Raw genomic sequence first — 13,876 nt, 5'->3', positions numbered from 1 at the left:
TGTGGGTTATCAGAACTAGAAACTATTTGTGCTTTCCTATTCTATATTTTTTTTGTCTAATAATAAGTTTATTGCTGCACCTTCATTGTGCCACATTCCCTTTATTGGATTTATGTTTAAAAAAACACAACAAAGCATAATTAACCAATGAGCCATTTGGTGAGCTAATCCTTACATGTTTGTATTAAAACTTTAACCTGATGGTGGCCAAATTATTTTTTAACTTTTGTTTTAATAGGATGTGTCGTGCCAGGTGCAGGTGCATTTGAAGTTGCTGTAGCAGATGCTTTGATCAAACACAAATCCAGCGTAAAGGGCAGGGCACAGTTAGGAGTGCAAGCATTTGCCGACGCTCTGTTGATCATTCCCAAGGTAAGAATTTCTGAGACCAAGCATGTCTCAATATATTTTGACATGCTAGTATAAATGAGTGCGGGGTGGGAGGGGAGATTTGAATGCATCCTTTTGGCTTTAAATTGAAATTGTTCATCCTGACTACTATTAGTTAACAAGACATATTTGATACATTTTGGTATTTCGTACTTTCAAGTTCAAAATGTACTTTCAGCAATTACATTTGGAAAGTAATCGAAAGAGTACAATACGACTTCATACTTTGCTATGCTCTCTTCCACATCAAAATACTTTTGCCTGTGTGTTGTTCTGCCTGATTTTGGCCTGAGCTAGATAAGGCACTGGTAACTGATTATTTGCTGTGTAAGTATATCAACTACTGTTTGTTTCAGGTACTTGCACGTAATTCAGGATATGACCCTCAAGAGACACTTGTAAAAATTCAGACAGAATACTCCAAAAGCGGTCAACTTGCTGGAGTGGACTTGAACACTGGTAAGTTAGAACTGGGATCAATCGGTTAATTGGTCATTGCATACTGCCTCTAGTGAATGGTAGAATCTAGTTGGGAGGATGGACGATCAAATATAAGTAAATGATATTAATGTAAATAGGTGGGTGAAGGGCCAGTAATACGTTTAAATTGATGTGCGCAATGTAAAGCCATTTGATTGTTTCTTATTTTCTTGTTGATTCTTGAAATCTGCTTTGGCTTTATAATTTAAATTTGGTTAATAGAAGCAACATTTTTTAATGCACCATTGTCTGTTTTGATTCAACATGCTGCAGGTGAACCAATGTTAGCTGCAGAAGCGGGAGTTTGGGACAATTATAATGTCAAAAAACAGCTGCTTCATTCATGGTAAGTGACAGAAATAAACCTGATCTGGCTTTTTTTGCTTATAATACAAATGTATTTTGGGAACAGCGATCACAACTTCATAAGTTTTAAGATGTTATGAATAAGGATGTCAGAATCTTTTGGGGGGTGTGTACTAAATTGGAGTAAGGCAGAATACAACATCACTAGGCAACAAGTTGCAATCAGGAGGAGGGATGTACGAGGCAAGGTAAGGCAGGCAACCTTGAATGACCAGAAAGTTCTAAATTTGATCAAAAAAAGGAAATTTGTTAGCCCCGGAGCCTTATGGGATCTGTTCCAGGATATTGAGAGAGGCAAAAGAGGAGATTGCAGGGGTCTTGATTGAGATTTATGTGTCCTCTCACTACTGGTGAGATACGGAAAAGAAGCTAATGTTGTTCCTTTGAGAAGGGAAGTGGAGTTAATCCAAGAAATCATAGACTGGTGAGTCTCTTATCAGTTGAAGGGAAGCAATCGGAGAAGATTCTTTGGCATAGGATTTAGTTGTACTGGAAGAGAATGGGATAATTGGGGATAACGAACGTCCCTAATTATCACATTTTCTTTGAAATGCAGGTCACATCTTTCTAAATTCTGAGTGTTTTTAAGTGGTGACAAAGGTGATTGAAGGTTAAGCAGTGGGTGTTGTCTTAATGGGTTTCCATAATGCACGTTAAAGTCCCTCATGGTCGGCTGATGCAGAAGACAAAGCACAGGATCCTCAGTGACTTGGTAATTTGGATTCAGAACTGTCTCCCCCACAGAAGACAGAGGTTAGAGGTGGATGGGTTTTATTCTGTCTGGAGGTCTGTGACCAGTAGTGTTTCACTGTACTCTCTGTAAAGCCTGTACTAGGACCTCTGTTTGTGATAGAGATATGTATACATCCTACTTGGGTGTAAATGTAGATGGGTTGGTTAATAAGTGAAGACTGCCAAAATTGGTGGTTGTGGACAACAAAGAAGGCTGTCAAAGAATACAGTGGGGTATAGATCACTTACTGATAAGGGTGAAGAAATGGAAGGTAGAATTTAATCCAAGCAAGTGTGAGGTGATTTACTTTGAGAGGTCAAATGTAAGTTGAAAGTGTACAGTTAATAGCAAGACCCTTAACAACATTGATGTACAGAGGGATCTTGGGGGATTTTTCTTCCTTGATTATCAGAGCATGAAACTTTCAGTTAGGCTAAATAATTTCCAGGGGTTGGAAATTATGTGTGGGCTGGATAGGGGGCAGCTCCAATAAGATCCCCTGACATAGGACTTAATGGGTGGTACATGGTGTATCAGGGCTCTTTGAATATACCCAATGAGAAATTGGAATTACACTAATGTGCAATTTAGAAAAAGGTTATCTGAACCTGTTTTGGGCAGTATCTTACCGTAAGGAATAAACACTAAATACATAGGGAGAGTTACTTTAATCTGGAAATCTTGAACAGTTACTGACTGAAACATTGAACAGTAGGCACACAATGTCTTTGGCAAACATGTCGGGTAATACGAGTCTCCTCTGTCTGCACAGGATCTGTATCCCTCCTTTTCCTGCATATCTATTTGCCTATTTCAATGCCACTATCTTATCTGCCTCTGCCACCACCGCTGGCAGCATGTCCAGGCACCCACTATACTGTTTGTTTTTTTTAAATTGCCCTATGCACGTCCTTTAAATTTTGCCCCTCGCCTTCTAGTCTTTGACATTTCCACCCTGTGGAAAAGGGCTCAGACTCTTTATCTATACCTCTCAATTCTATCTACTTCTATCAGGTGTTCTGTTAGCCTTCGATTCTCCAGAGAAAGCAATCCATGTTTGTCCAAGCTCTCCTTAAACCAATAGCCTCTAATCCAGGTGGCATTCTGGTAGCAATTTGAAGGAGGTTCTCAACCCAAAATGTCACCTATCCATGTTCTCCAGAGATGCTGCCTGGCCAGCTGATTTACTCCAGCACTCTTGAACATTCTAGTAAACTTCTTTTGCACCATCACAAGCCTCCACATCCTCCTGTAATGGGTTGACTAGAACTGTGCACAATACTCCAAATCGGCCTAATCAAAGTCATATAAAGCTGCAACATGACTTCCTGACTTTTATACTCCATGCCCCGAACCAATGATGGCAAGCATTATCACATGTGTTCTTTACCGCTCTATCTACTTGCGTTGTGACTGTTGGGACCTATGGACATGGATCCCAAGATTCCTCTGTACCATGTTCTTTTTCTCCTTTGTATTCACCTTCACGAAAGGACAAGTCATGTTCCATGTTCTTTTTCTCCTTTGTATTCACCTTCACGAAAGGACAAGCCATGGTGCCTTATGTAAAGATAATAAATTGCTATTAAATTGGACCTTAACATTTGGAGGTTCTTCCTTTCATGAAACAAACCAATGAACAATAGAATAACCTTTCATTATCTCTGACTAACTCCCAGAAAGCTGTCTTAGCAGTCATGCATGAGGAGGATTGTTGAGAGCATTGAACTGGCAGATTCCCACTTCCCATTCACCTGACACTTGTCTGGTAGAACAACCCTCAAAGCCAAAGGTAGCCAATCCTGCAGGAGAACCTGCTACTCTTCAAGCAGATATGTTTATCAACTTAAGTCTAGTGAGTAATTTGACCAAAATATTGTATATGATTCAAGATTCAAGATAGCTTTATTTGTCATCCAATATTGGACGAAATTCAGTCACCCACAGTCCAACAATAAAAGCATTAAATAAGCATTAAAATTACACAACCCCAAAAAACCCCCAAAACACAGTCCAACAATAAAAGCATTAAATAGGCATTCAAATTACACAACCCCAAAACCCCCAAAAACACAGTCCAACAATAAAAGCATTAAATAGGCATTCAAATTACCCAACCCCAAAAACACACAAAAAAGAAACATCCATCAAAGAAACATCCATCACAGTGAGTCTCCTCCAGTCCTCTCCTCACTGTGATGGAAGGCCACAATGTCTTTCCCTTCTCCTGCTGTCCTCACCCGCAGTCAGGCTGTTGTGGTTGCAGGCCGCACCGGACGGTCCACAGCGGGCCAAGCCCAAGGCGCGTCGCAGCCGCACCCGCAGCCTCCGAAGACGGCCGGCTCCGCCGATGATAAGTCCGATCCGGGGCGGGCGAACACGCGGCTGCTGCCACTGTTGCTGCACGTCGGGGCGGTCGTGGCTCCCGACATTGAAGCCCCCGCCCAGCAGAGAAATATCCCGCCGCATATCTTAGGCCGCGCCGGATCGGACTTATCATCGGCAAGGCTGTGATGTTCAACTGGCACTAATAACCAGGAAAGGATGTGTGGGTAAAGTTTTTTCATCACATGATGATGGGAAATAAAACTACTTTGTAAGCACATTTGTAGCTGAAACATTTGAAGAATATTTAAAACTGATAGATCAAAAATAGAAACACGTAAATTTAAAGTTATAATGTGGATACAAAAGATTTTTTTGTTCATTTGAACTGAGATTTTTCTTTTAAACTTGTTTTTCAGTACTGTAATTGCCAGCAATATCCTTCTTGTTGATGAAATAATGCGAGCTGGAATGTCATCACTGAAAGGCTAAATGAGGATGGATATCCTTTTGTCAGCAAGCATTTCTCAGAGTCCAGCATATCAACCACAATGCAGCTGACTGAAGTTGCTCAAAAATAAGTATAACTAATGTTGAGGCTTTCCATTCTGTTGCTGTTTTTAAAAAAAATGCAGAGGCAAGGTAGTTTTACCAAGTCTTTTAGGTAATTTAGCAGTAGAACGTGCATTCATATTTCATGGTTATTTATGATGAATTTCTGTATCCTGCATTCAATTAAACAGTTTGGTTTCCTGATCTTTGTATTGAAGCCTTCAATAAACTTGGTTGTTTTGCCAATGAGATGTGTTTATCTATGTCAGCTAAAAGCATGAAACGGGCCCTTTGGCCCACCTTATCCAGCCTCTGCCTCCAACTCCAACTGCAAGTCAAGGAAACATCCTTGGAAATCTCTTCTACACCTTTCTAACTATATCTAGGTGACTGGTGGAGGGCGTGCAGCGTAGGTTCACTAGGTTAATTCCCGGAATGGCGGGACTGTCGTATGTTGAAAGGCTGGAGCGATTGGGCTTGTATACACTGGAATTTAGAAGGATGAGGGGGGATCTTATTGAAACATATAAGATAATTAGGGGATTGGACACATTAGAGGCAGATAACATGTTCCCAATGTTGGGGGAAGTCCAGAACAAGGGGCCACAGTTTAAGAATAAGGGGTAGGCCATTTAGAACGGAGATGAGGAAGAACTTTTTCAGTCAGAGGGTGGTGAAGGTGTGGAATTCTCTGCCTCAGAAGGCAGTGGAGGCCAGTTCGTTGGATGCTTTCAAGAGAGAGCTGGATAGAGCTCTTAAGGATAGCGGAGTGAGGGGGTATGGGGAGAAGGCAGGAACGGGGTACTGATTGAGAGTGATCAGCCATGATCGCATTGAATGGCGGTGCTGGCTCGAAGGGCTGAATGGCCTACTCCTGCACCTATTGCCGATTGTCTATTGCTCACAGTACTTAATGTGGTCTTGCCAAAGATGTACAGCTGCATCATGATGTTCCAGCCTTTATACTTGCTACACTTCCCAATGAAGGCAAGCAATGCATTAACCAACGCAATGGCTCAACTACCCTTGATTCCTTCCAAGTCAATTTTGGATCCAATTTGCTAGCTCATCTAGGGTTCCATATAATCTATTTTTCCGACAGATTAAGGCTCTGTGTGACTTTCTCAAAGGCCTTACAGTCTGTACATATACTGTTGACTCTCCTGCCTTCATTGACCCTCTTGGTGATTTTTTTTTTTTTTTAAACCTCCCATCAAATTTGGAGTTGTTAAGAGAAAGCTGGAAAAGCAACACCGGGACAGGACAAAGGTGGGAAAGTGATATGTGGATATAGGAGATGGGAGTTTGATTGGCAAAGACTAGAGGTGAAAAGAAGACAAAAGGATGTTGTATAAAGAGAAATGTAAAGTCAGAGGGAGGGATGTGGGTGGAAGGGGATGGGACAGAGGATAAATTGGGACTATGAGATGGAAGACGAGTACAGTGAAGGGAAAAGGTGCCGGGGGGGGGAAGAGGTGACGGAGGTAGAAATGGGTGCACACCAGGATTAATACAGATGTTTATTTGATGGATGTGGTGGGCCAAAAGGCTTATTTGTAATGTTTGGGACAAAGACCCATCATTTATTTATTTGCCTCTCCACTCCACAATTTGAGATTTGTAATTGAAAAAAATCACATGGTTAAAGAGCACATTGTCAGATTTTAATAAAGGCCATTTTTACACATTTTGGTTTCACCATGTAGAAATTACAGCAGTGTTTAATACATAGTCCCCCCATTTCAGGGCACCGTAATGTTTGAGACACAGCAATGTCATGTAAATGAAAGTAATCATGTTTAGTATTTTGTTGCATGTCCTTTCCATGCAATGACTGCTTGAGGTCTACAATTCATGGACATCACCAGGTGCTGGGTGCCTTCTCTGGTGATGCTCTGCCAGGCTTGTATTGCAGCCATCTTTAGCTTATGCTTGTTTTGGAGGCTAGTCCCCTTCAGTTTTCTCTTCAGCATATAAAAGGCATTCTCAATTGGGTTCAGATCGGGTGATTGACTTGCCCATTTTTTAGCTTTGAAAAACTCCTTTGTTGCTTTCACAGTATGTTTGGGATCCTTGTCTTGATGTAGAATGAACTGCCGGCCAATGAGTTTTGAGGCATTTGTTTGAACTTGAGCAGATAGCCTATGTCTATGCACTTCAGAATTCATTATGCTACTACCATCAACAGTTGTATCATCAATGAAGATGTGAGCCAGTACCTTCAGTAGCCATACAGGCCATAACACCCCCACCACCGTGTTTCACAGATGAGGTGGTATGCTTTGGATCTTGGGCAGTTCCTTCTCTCCTCCATACTTTGTTCTTGCCATCACTCTGATATAAATTAATCTTTGTGTCATCTATCCACAAGACCTTTTTCCAGAACTGCAGTTGCTCTTTTAAGTACTTCTTGGCCATCCTATTTTTGCAGCTAACCAGTGGTTTGTATCTTGCAGTGTAGCCTCTGTATTTCTGTTCATGAAGTCTTCTGCGGACAGTGGTCATTGACAAATCCACACCTGACTCCCGAAGAGTGTTTGATCTGTCGGACAGGTGTTTGGGGATTTTTCTTTATTATAGAGAGAATTATTCTGTCATCAGCTGTGGGGGTCTTCCTTGGCCTGCCAGTCCCTTTGCGATTAGTAAGCTCACCAGTGCTCTTAATGATGTTCCAGTTGATTTTGGTAAGCCTAAGGTTTGGCTGATGTCTCTGATGGTTTTATTCTTGTTTCTCAGTCTCATACTGGCGTCTTTGACTTTTATTAGCACAACTTTGGTCCTCATGTTGATAAACAGCAATTAAAGTTTCCAAAGGCGATGGAAAGACAGGAGGAAAGAGGAGGTGTTGAGAGCTCTCTTATACCTACATTAAGGAGGCAATTACAAACACCTGTGAAGCCATGTGTCCCAAACATGGTGCCCTGAAATGGGGGGACTATGTACAAATGTAATTTCTACATGGTGAACCAAAATGTATAAAAATGGCCTTTATTAAAATCTGACAATGTGCTCTTTAACCGCATGATTTTTTTCTATTACAAATTGTGGAGTACAGAGGCAAATAAATAAATGATGGGTCTTTGGCCCAAACATTATGGAGGCACTGTATGTGATATAAGACTATAAGTATGGGACTGGGTGTAGAAGTCCAAGGACCTCTGTAGGTGGCAGCACAGGAACATAAGTTGATGATGGAGGGAGATTGGATGCTAATCATCATTAGCTGGGGCACAGAATATAAAAGAGTGATTATGATACAATTTTACAAAACATTGGTTAGGATGCATGTAGAATATTGCATGTATTCTGATCACCACACTACAGGAAAAATGTGATTGTGCAGGAGGGTTTCTTTCATCACCCATTAAGCATAATCCACATTTTGCAACACTAAATGTTGCCTGGGATGGAGTAATGCAAGAGACTGGTTAACCTGGATTTGGAATCGAGGTAAATGGGATGAGGACAGATGCTTCCTGATGGTCAGCAAGGATATATATGGTGGGCGGAAGGGCCTGTTGCGATGCTATATGGCTCTTGATTCTAGGTTCATGGTAACAGTAATAATCTAAACAGGATACAAGGAAAACAAAGATAGGTTTAGAAATAAAAAAAGAAATGCTGGAAACACTCAGCAGGTCAAACAACACCCAGTTTGTAATGTAAGCATACGTCTAAAGTTTGGTAAGGCAGTTGAGCTACAAGCACAGTAATGCAAGAGCACAATAATGGAAATAATAGAAAGGTGAATTAAATATGGGCGTAATGGACATTTCATGATCAAGGTTACAGATTTTCAGAGTTGATGATGATGAAAAAATGGCAGGTGGGCTGGAAGTGCAAATGAAGGAAGACATTTAGTGTTGCAACATGAAGGTATGCTTTATGGATGATGAAAGGAATCAATTTTATCCGCGTTGAGGACATGATAATGCTACTGGGAGATTCTGTAGTGAAAGGGAGATAGAGGAACAAATCTAGAAAGTACAATGATGAGCAAAAACCCTAAATTAGGGGACTTTAATGACTCAAATATGGTCAGGATATGGCCTGAAAGGGGAAAAAAAAATCTGAAATGTGTAACAGTACATGAGAATTTTTTCAGTCTGTTTCTCCCCAAAGCAGGAGGGCATTGCTAGATCAGGTTATGTCCTGGAAAATCATGTGGGGCAAGGTGACCGAGTGTCTGTAGGGGAACACTTTAGTGAGGGTGATCATTGTCTAATAAGGTTTAGATTAGTAATGGAAGGAGAGGAATAGTACAAAGTAGACCTAGTACTACTAATTATTAATTTGGTTAAAACACAAAGTGCTGGAGCAGAATCTGTGGAGTGAATGGACAGGCGATATTCCTGGTCGAGATCCTTTAGTCTGATTGTATAGGAGTGAGAAAATAAGAAAAGCAGTAAGGGCGGGATGAGATGGTTTTGATTAACAATGGGTGGACAAGGGCTAGAGATGAAAAGGAGACAAATGGGTATCAGATAAGGAGAGAAGAGGAATGAAAAGTAAAGCCGGGGGAGGGGGGGTGGTCTAGGTGGAAGGTACAGGGAAGGGTAGGATAGTCTGAGAAATGCATGAGGGGTGCACAGGAAAGAGCGGGTGAAGAGATGTATTATTTAAAACTGGAGAATTCAATTTTCATATCGTTGGGTAGCAAGGTCGATATGGGAAGGAGAGTTATAATAATTAGCAACGGGGAGAGTAAACATTTTCCTACCTGTTATCTCAAGGATTTTTTGTCCTGTGGTGTGAATGCTCATGAAGTATTTTAAATGTCCAAACATGATATTTGGAGTAGCAGTCTGTGTGTTTCTTTTTTTAAACACCAAAAATTGAACTAATGCTCCTGCCCTCATGTAGTGACCCAGACTAATTTCAGTTGAAGGATGTGGTGAAGTAGCCCATTACTCTAATTGTCATATATTTTACTTGGTTAGAAGCTAATACCATTTGTTCACCTGACAAGCCGCCCTCCCACCATGCTCCCGGTGTGGGCAATAATTTCCTCATCTATGTGGCTTTCACAACCAACTGGATATTCTGCTAATTTCTTTAATCTGTCAAAATCAATACGATCTGCGGTTAGCAATGTGGGGAGAAGAAACGTTGAGTGTATTTGGTGCTTAATGGCCAGTGTGGACTCGGGCTGAAGGGCCTTTTCCAGGCTATATGGGTCTGTGATTCAAGAAGGCTATCAGCTTGGGCGTCCTCTTCATCCCTCATTTCTCAGTTGAAATTATCTCTATCCTAATCCCCTATTCCAGTCAATAGACAATAGGTGCAGGAGTAGGCCATTCAGCCCTTCGAGCCAGCACCACCATTCAATGCGATCATGGCTGATCACTCTCAATCAGTACCCCGTTCCTGCCTTCTCCCCATACCCCCTCACTCCGCTATCCTTAAGAGCTCTATCCAGCTCTCTCTTGAAAGCATCCAATGAACTGGCCTCCACTGCCTTCTGAGGCAGAGAATTCCACACCTTCACCACTCTCTGACTGAAAAAGTTCTTCCTCATCTCCGTTCTAAATGGCCTACCCCTTATTCTTAAACTGTGGCCCTTTGTTCTGGACTCCCCCAACATTGGGAACATGTTTCCTGCCTCTAATGTGTCCAATCCCCTAATTATCTTATATGTTTCAATAAGATCCCCCCTCATCCTTCTAAATTCCAGTGTATACAAGCCTAATTGCTCCAGCCTTTCAACATACGACAGTCCCGCCATTCCGGGAATTAACCTAGTCCTGAACATATTGTTTTTTTTCTAATTTCTCTTGCATAACTAAGATCCGATTTTTCATGAGACCTATTGAACGTCCCTTCATATCTATTCCCACTAAAATGTTGGCACCCAGTTTCCCAACTTGGTCTCTCCTTTAAGTGGTAGGAAGGAACTGCAGATATTGGTTTACACTGAAGATAGACACAAAATGCTGAAGCACCTCGGCAGGACAGGCAGCATCTCTGGAGAGAAAGAATGGATAACGTTTCAGGTTGAGACCCTTCTTCAGATTGAGGGTCAGGGGAGAGGGAGTCGAGATATAAAAGGGTAAGGATTCCTATATATCGGGGAGACCGAGACCAAGCCCAAGCTCGGCAATCGATTTGCTGAACACCTCCGCCCAGGCCTACGTGATCTCCCAGTTGCGAAACACTTTAACTCCCATTCTCATACAGACCTTTCTGTCCTGGGCCTCTTCCATTGTCAGTATGAGTGAGGCCCAACGTAAATTGGAGGAACAGCACCTCATATTTTGTTTGGGCAGCTTACAACCCAGCAATATGAATATTGATTTCTCTAACTTCAAGTAACCCTTGCTTTCCCTCTCTGTCCCTCCCCCATCCCAGTTCTCTGACTAGTTCTTCTGTCCTCCTGATTAAATATTACTGATGTTTTCAAGAGCGAATTAGATTAAGCTCAGGGCTAAATGAATCAAGGGATATGGGAAAAAGCAGGAATAGGGTACTGATTTTAGATGATCATATTGAATAGCAGTGCTGGCTCGAAGGGCCGAATGGCTGACTCCTGCGCATATTTTTCTATGTTGATTGGATGCCATGTTGGCACCTCCCGCTCAGCTGATAATGAACCATTCTACATTTCCTTAGCACCATCTGTTTTGATCTGTTGTTTTCACACCTTACCCTTCTATATCTCTAGACTCCCTCTCCCCTGACTTTCAGCCTGAAGAAGGGTCGCGACCCAAAACATCACCCATTCCTTCTCTCCAGAGATGCTGCCAGTCCCACTGAGTTACTCCAGTATTTTGCGTCTATCTCCTTTAAGTGGTGGTGTTTATGGTTCTTTCTCCTGAGATCCTGTACCCATCTCCTTTAGATCTGTTGTCATCACACTCTGGGAGAGTCAGTGGATGTGGTGTACCTCGACTTTCAGAAAGCCTTCGACAAGGTCCCACACAGGAGATTAGTGGGCAAAATTAGGGCACATGGTATTGGGGGTAGGGTACTGACATGGATAGAAAATTGGTTGACAGACAGAAAGCAAAGAGTGGGGATAAATGGGTCCCTTTCGTAATGGGAGGCAGTGACCAGTGGGGTACCGCAAGGTTCGGTGCTGGGACCCCAGCTATTTACGATATACATTAATGACTTAGACGAAGGGATTAAAAGTACCATTAGCAAATTTGCAGATGATACTAAGCTGGGGGGTAGTGTGAATTGTGAGGAAGATGCAATAAGGCTGCAGGGTGACTTGGACAGGTTGTGTGAGTGGGCGGATACATGGCAGATGCAGTTTAATGTAGATAAGTGTGAGGTTATTCACTTTGGAAATAAGAATAGAAAGGCAGATTATTATCTGAATGGTGTCAAGTTAGGAGGAGGGGGAGTTCAACGAGATCTGGGTGTCCTAGTGCATCAGTCAATGAAAGGAAGCATGCAGGTACAGCAGGCAGTGAAGAAAGCCAATGGAATGTTGGCCTTCGTAACAAGAGGAGTTGAGTATAGGAGCAAAGAGGTCCTTCTACAGTTGTACCGGGCCCTGGTGAGACCGCACCTGGAGTACTGTGTGCAGTTTTGGTCTCCAAATTTGAGGAAGGATATTCTTGCTATGGAGGGCGTGCAGCGTAGGTTCACTAGGTTAATTCTCGGAATGGCGGGACTGTCGTATGTTGAAAGGCTGGAGCGATTGGGCTTGTATACACTGGAATTTAGAAGGATGAGGGGGGATCTTATTGAAACATATAAGATAATTAGGGGATTGGACACATTAGAGGCAGGAAACATGTTCCCAATGTTGGGGGAGTCCAGAACAAGGGGCCACAGTTTAAGAATAAGGGGTAGGCCATTTAGAACGGAGATGAGGAAGAACTTTTTCAGTCAGAGAGTGGTGAAGGTGTGGAATTCTCTGCCTCAGAAGGCAGTGGAGGCCAGTTCGTTGGATGCTTTCAAGAGAGAGCTGGATAGAGCTCTTAAGGATAGCAGAGTGAGGAGGTATGGGGAGAAGGCAGGAACGGGGTACTGATTGAGAGTGATCAGCCATGATCGCATTGAATGGCGGTGCTGGCTCGAAGGGCTGAATGGCCTACTCCTGCACCTATTGTCTATTGTCTATTGTCTTCAAGTCTTACTCTCCAGTTCCAACTTCATTCTTCTTCAAAGTCCTTAGGCATTCCCACATTTTTATAATTAACTTGTTATGCATGTGCCCATCAATCAGCCATATCGAACAATATCCATCCACAGTACATGCACTGTGGTTCCCAATGGTCTCCCTATGGTAACTCCTGTGAGTCCCGAGGGTCTTTCTTGGCTCTCTCCTCCCCCCCCCCCCCCCCCCCCCCTTCGAAACTTAACTGGAGAACACGTTGATGTCTACACGAACGACCCGCTAAAACTCAGATCGACCTCATCACCATCACTCTCAGCCTCCCCAGCCTCCAATATTTTGAGACCACTTATCATATCATATATCATATCATATACATACAGCCGGAAACAGGCCTTTTCGGCCCACCAAGTCCGTGCCGCCCAGCGATAACATCCAGCAGAGGAGAAACATTCCTTTGATAATTAGTTAGCAGGAAGAACAAAACCTCAAAAACATGAACAAATGAAGGTCGATACACACTGATGCCGCATTGTAGTGGAGGCCATTCAGCCCCTCGGCTCCCGGCAGCCAGGCCAGTGTTGCAGTGGTCGGGAGCTCTACGCCGGTTTGTGGCCGGTTGCCCAGGGCTGGGGGCTTGGGGGCGTGCGGAGCACCATGCCGGTGGGGCCCGGCCGGCGAGCGGGCGGAGTCGGGAGCGGGCCTGCTGAGCTGACGAGTTAAACTGGGCAGCGACTGGCGGCAGCGGCGGCGTCTCCCCACAGTGTTCAGTCGCAGTCAGACGCTGGTAAGTGCGGGGCAGGGGACAGGTGCAGGGGCAGGGGCAGACCTGGGGCAGACCCGGGACCTCACGGCCATTGCGGCCCCTGCAGAACCCGCCCCGACGCCGACCGAGGGGAGGAGGCGATGGGAAGGGAGGCCCAGACCTGCCTGCGGCTGGATCGGGGAGACGGATCGGCCGG

At 43.4% G+C, this 13,876-nt stretch overlaps 3 protein-coding genes across 4 annotated transcripts in view; 2 read left to right on the top strand and 1 right to left on the bottom strand.

Moving 5' to 3' along the window:
* cct6a (chaperonin containing TCP1, subunit 6A (zeta 1)) overlaps positions 1-5,092 on the top strand; it is a 25,564-nt gene extending 20,472 nt beyond the window's left edge. Inside the window, exons 11-14 of the mRNA XM_078422214.1 lie at positions 239-372; positions 747-849; positions 1,144-1,216; positions 4,714-5,092. Of these exons, the coding sequence (XP_078278340.1) occupies positions 239-372; positions 747-849; positions 1,144-1,216; positions 4,714-4,786 (383 nt within the window). The 3' untranslated portion in view covers positions 4,787-5,092. The remainder of the gene's footprint in view (positions 1-238; positions 373-746; positions 850-1,143; positions 1,217-4,713) is intronic.
* Positions 2,732-13,864, bottom strand: LOC144606281 (uncharacterized). The gene is made up of 3 exons (XM_078422219.1): positions 13,437-13,864; positions 4,210-4,496; positions 2,732-3,529 (listed from the first exon to the last, which is right to left on the bottom strand). Exons 2-3 carry the CDS (start codon positions 4,436-4,438, stop codon positions 3,393-3,395), a joined length of 366 nt encoding a protein of 121 aa, XP_078278345.1. The 5' UTR covers positions 4,439-4,496; positions 13,437-13,864; the 3' UTR covers positions 2,732-3,392.
* Positions 13,175-13,876, top strand: part of LOC144606279 (phosphorylase b kinase gamma catalytic chain, skeletal muscle/heart isoform-like) — a 30,177-nt gene continuing 29,475 nt past the window's right edge. Inside the window, exon 1 of one of the 2 annotated variants that reach the window (XM_078422215.1) lies at positions 13,175-13,701. The gene's annotated coding sequence lies outside the window, so the exon portion shown is untranslated. The other variant, XM_078422216.1, reaches the window with a different exon arrangement.

The sequence above is a fragment of the Rhinoraja longicauda genome, chromosome 26, assembly GCF_053455715.1.
Source record: "Rhinoraja longicauda isolate Sanriku21f chromosome 26, sRhiLon1.1, whole genome shotgun sequence".
Lineage (NCBI taxonomy): Eukaryota > Metazoa > Chordata > Chondrichthyes > Rajiformes > Arhynchobatidae > Rhinoraja > Rhinoraja longicauda.
Note: the sequence above shows the minus strand (reverse complement) of the source record. Positions and strands in the feature narration are given on the sequence as shown.

Excerpts from the sequence above, each read along its gene's own strand:
- LOC144606281 (XM_078422219.1), bottom strand. The coding sequence starts at position 4,438 with ATGCGGCGGGATATTTCTCTGCTGGGCGGGGGCTTCAATGTCGGGAGC. Across the intron at positions 3,530-4,209 it reads CCACAACAGCCTGACTGCGG|GCACCATGGCTTGTCCTTTC; the intron begins GTGAGGACAGCA and ends TCTTTACATAAG.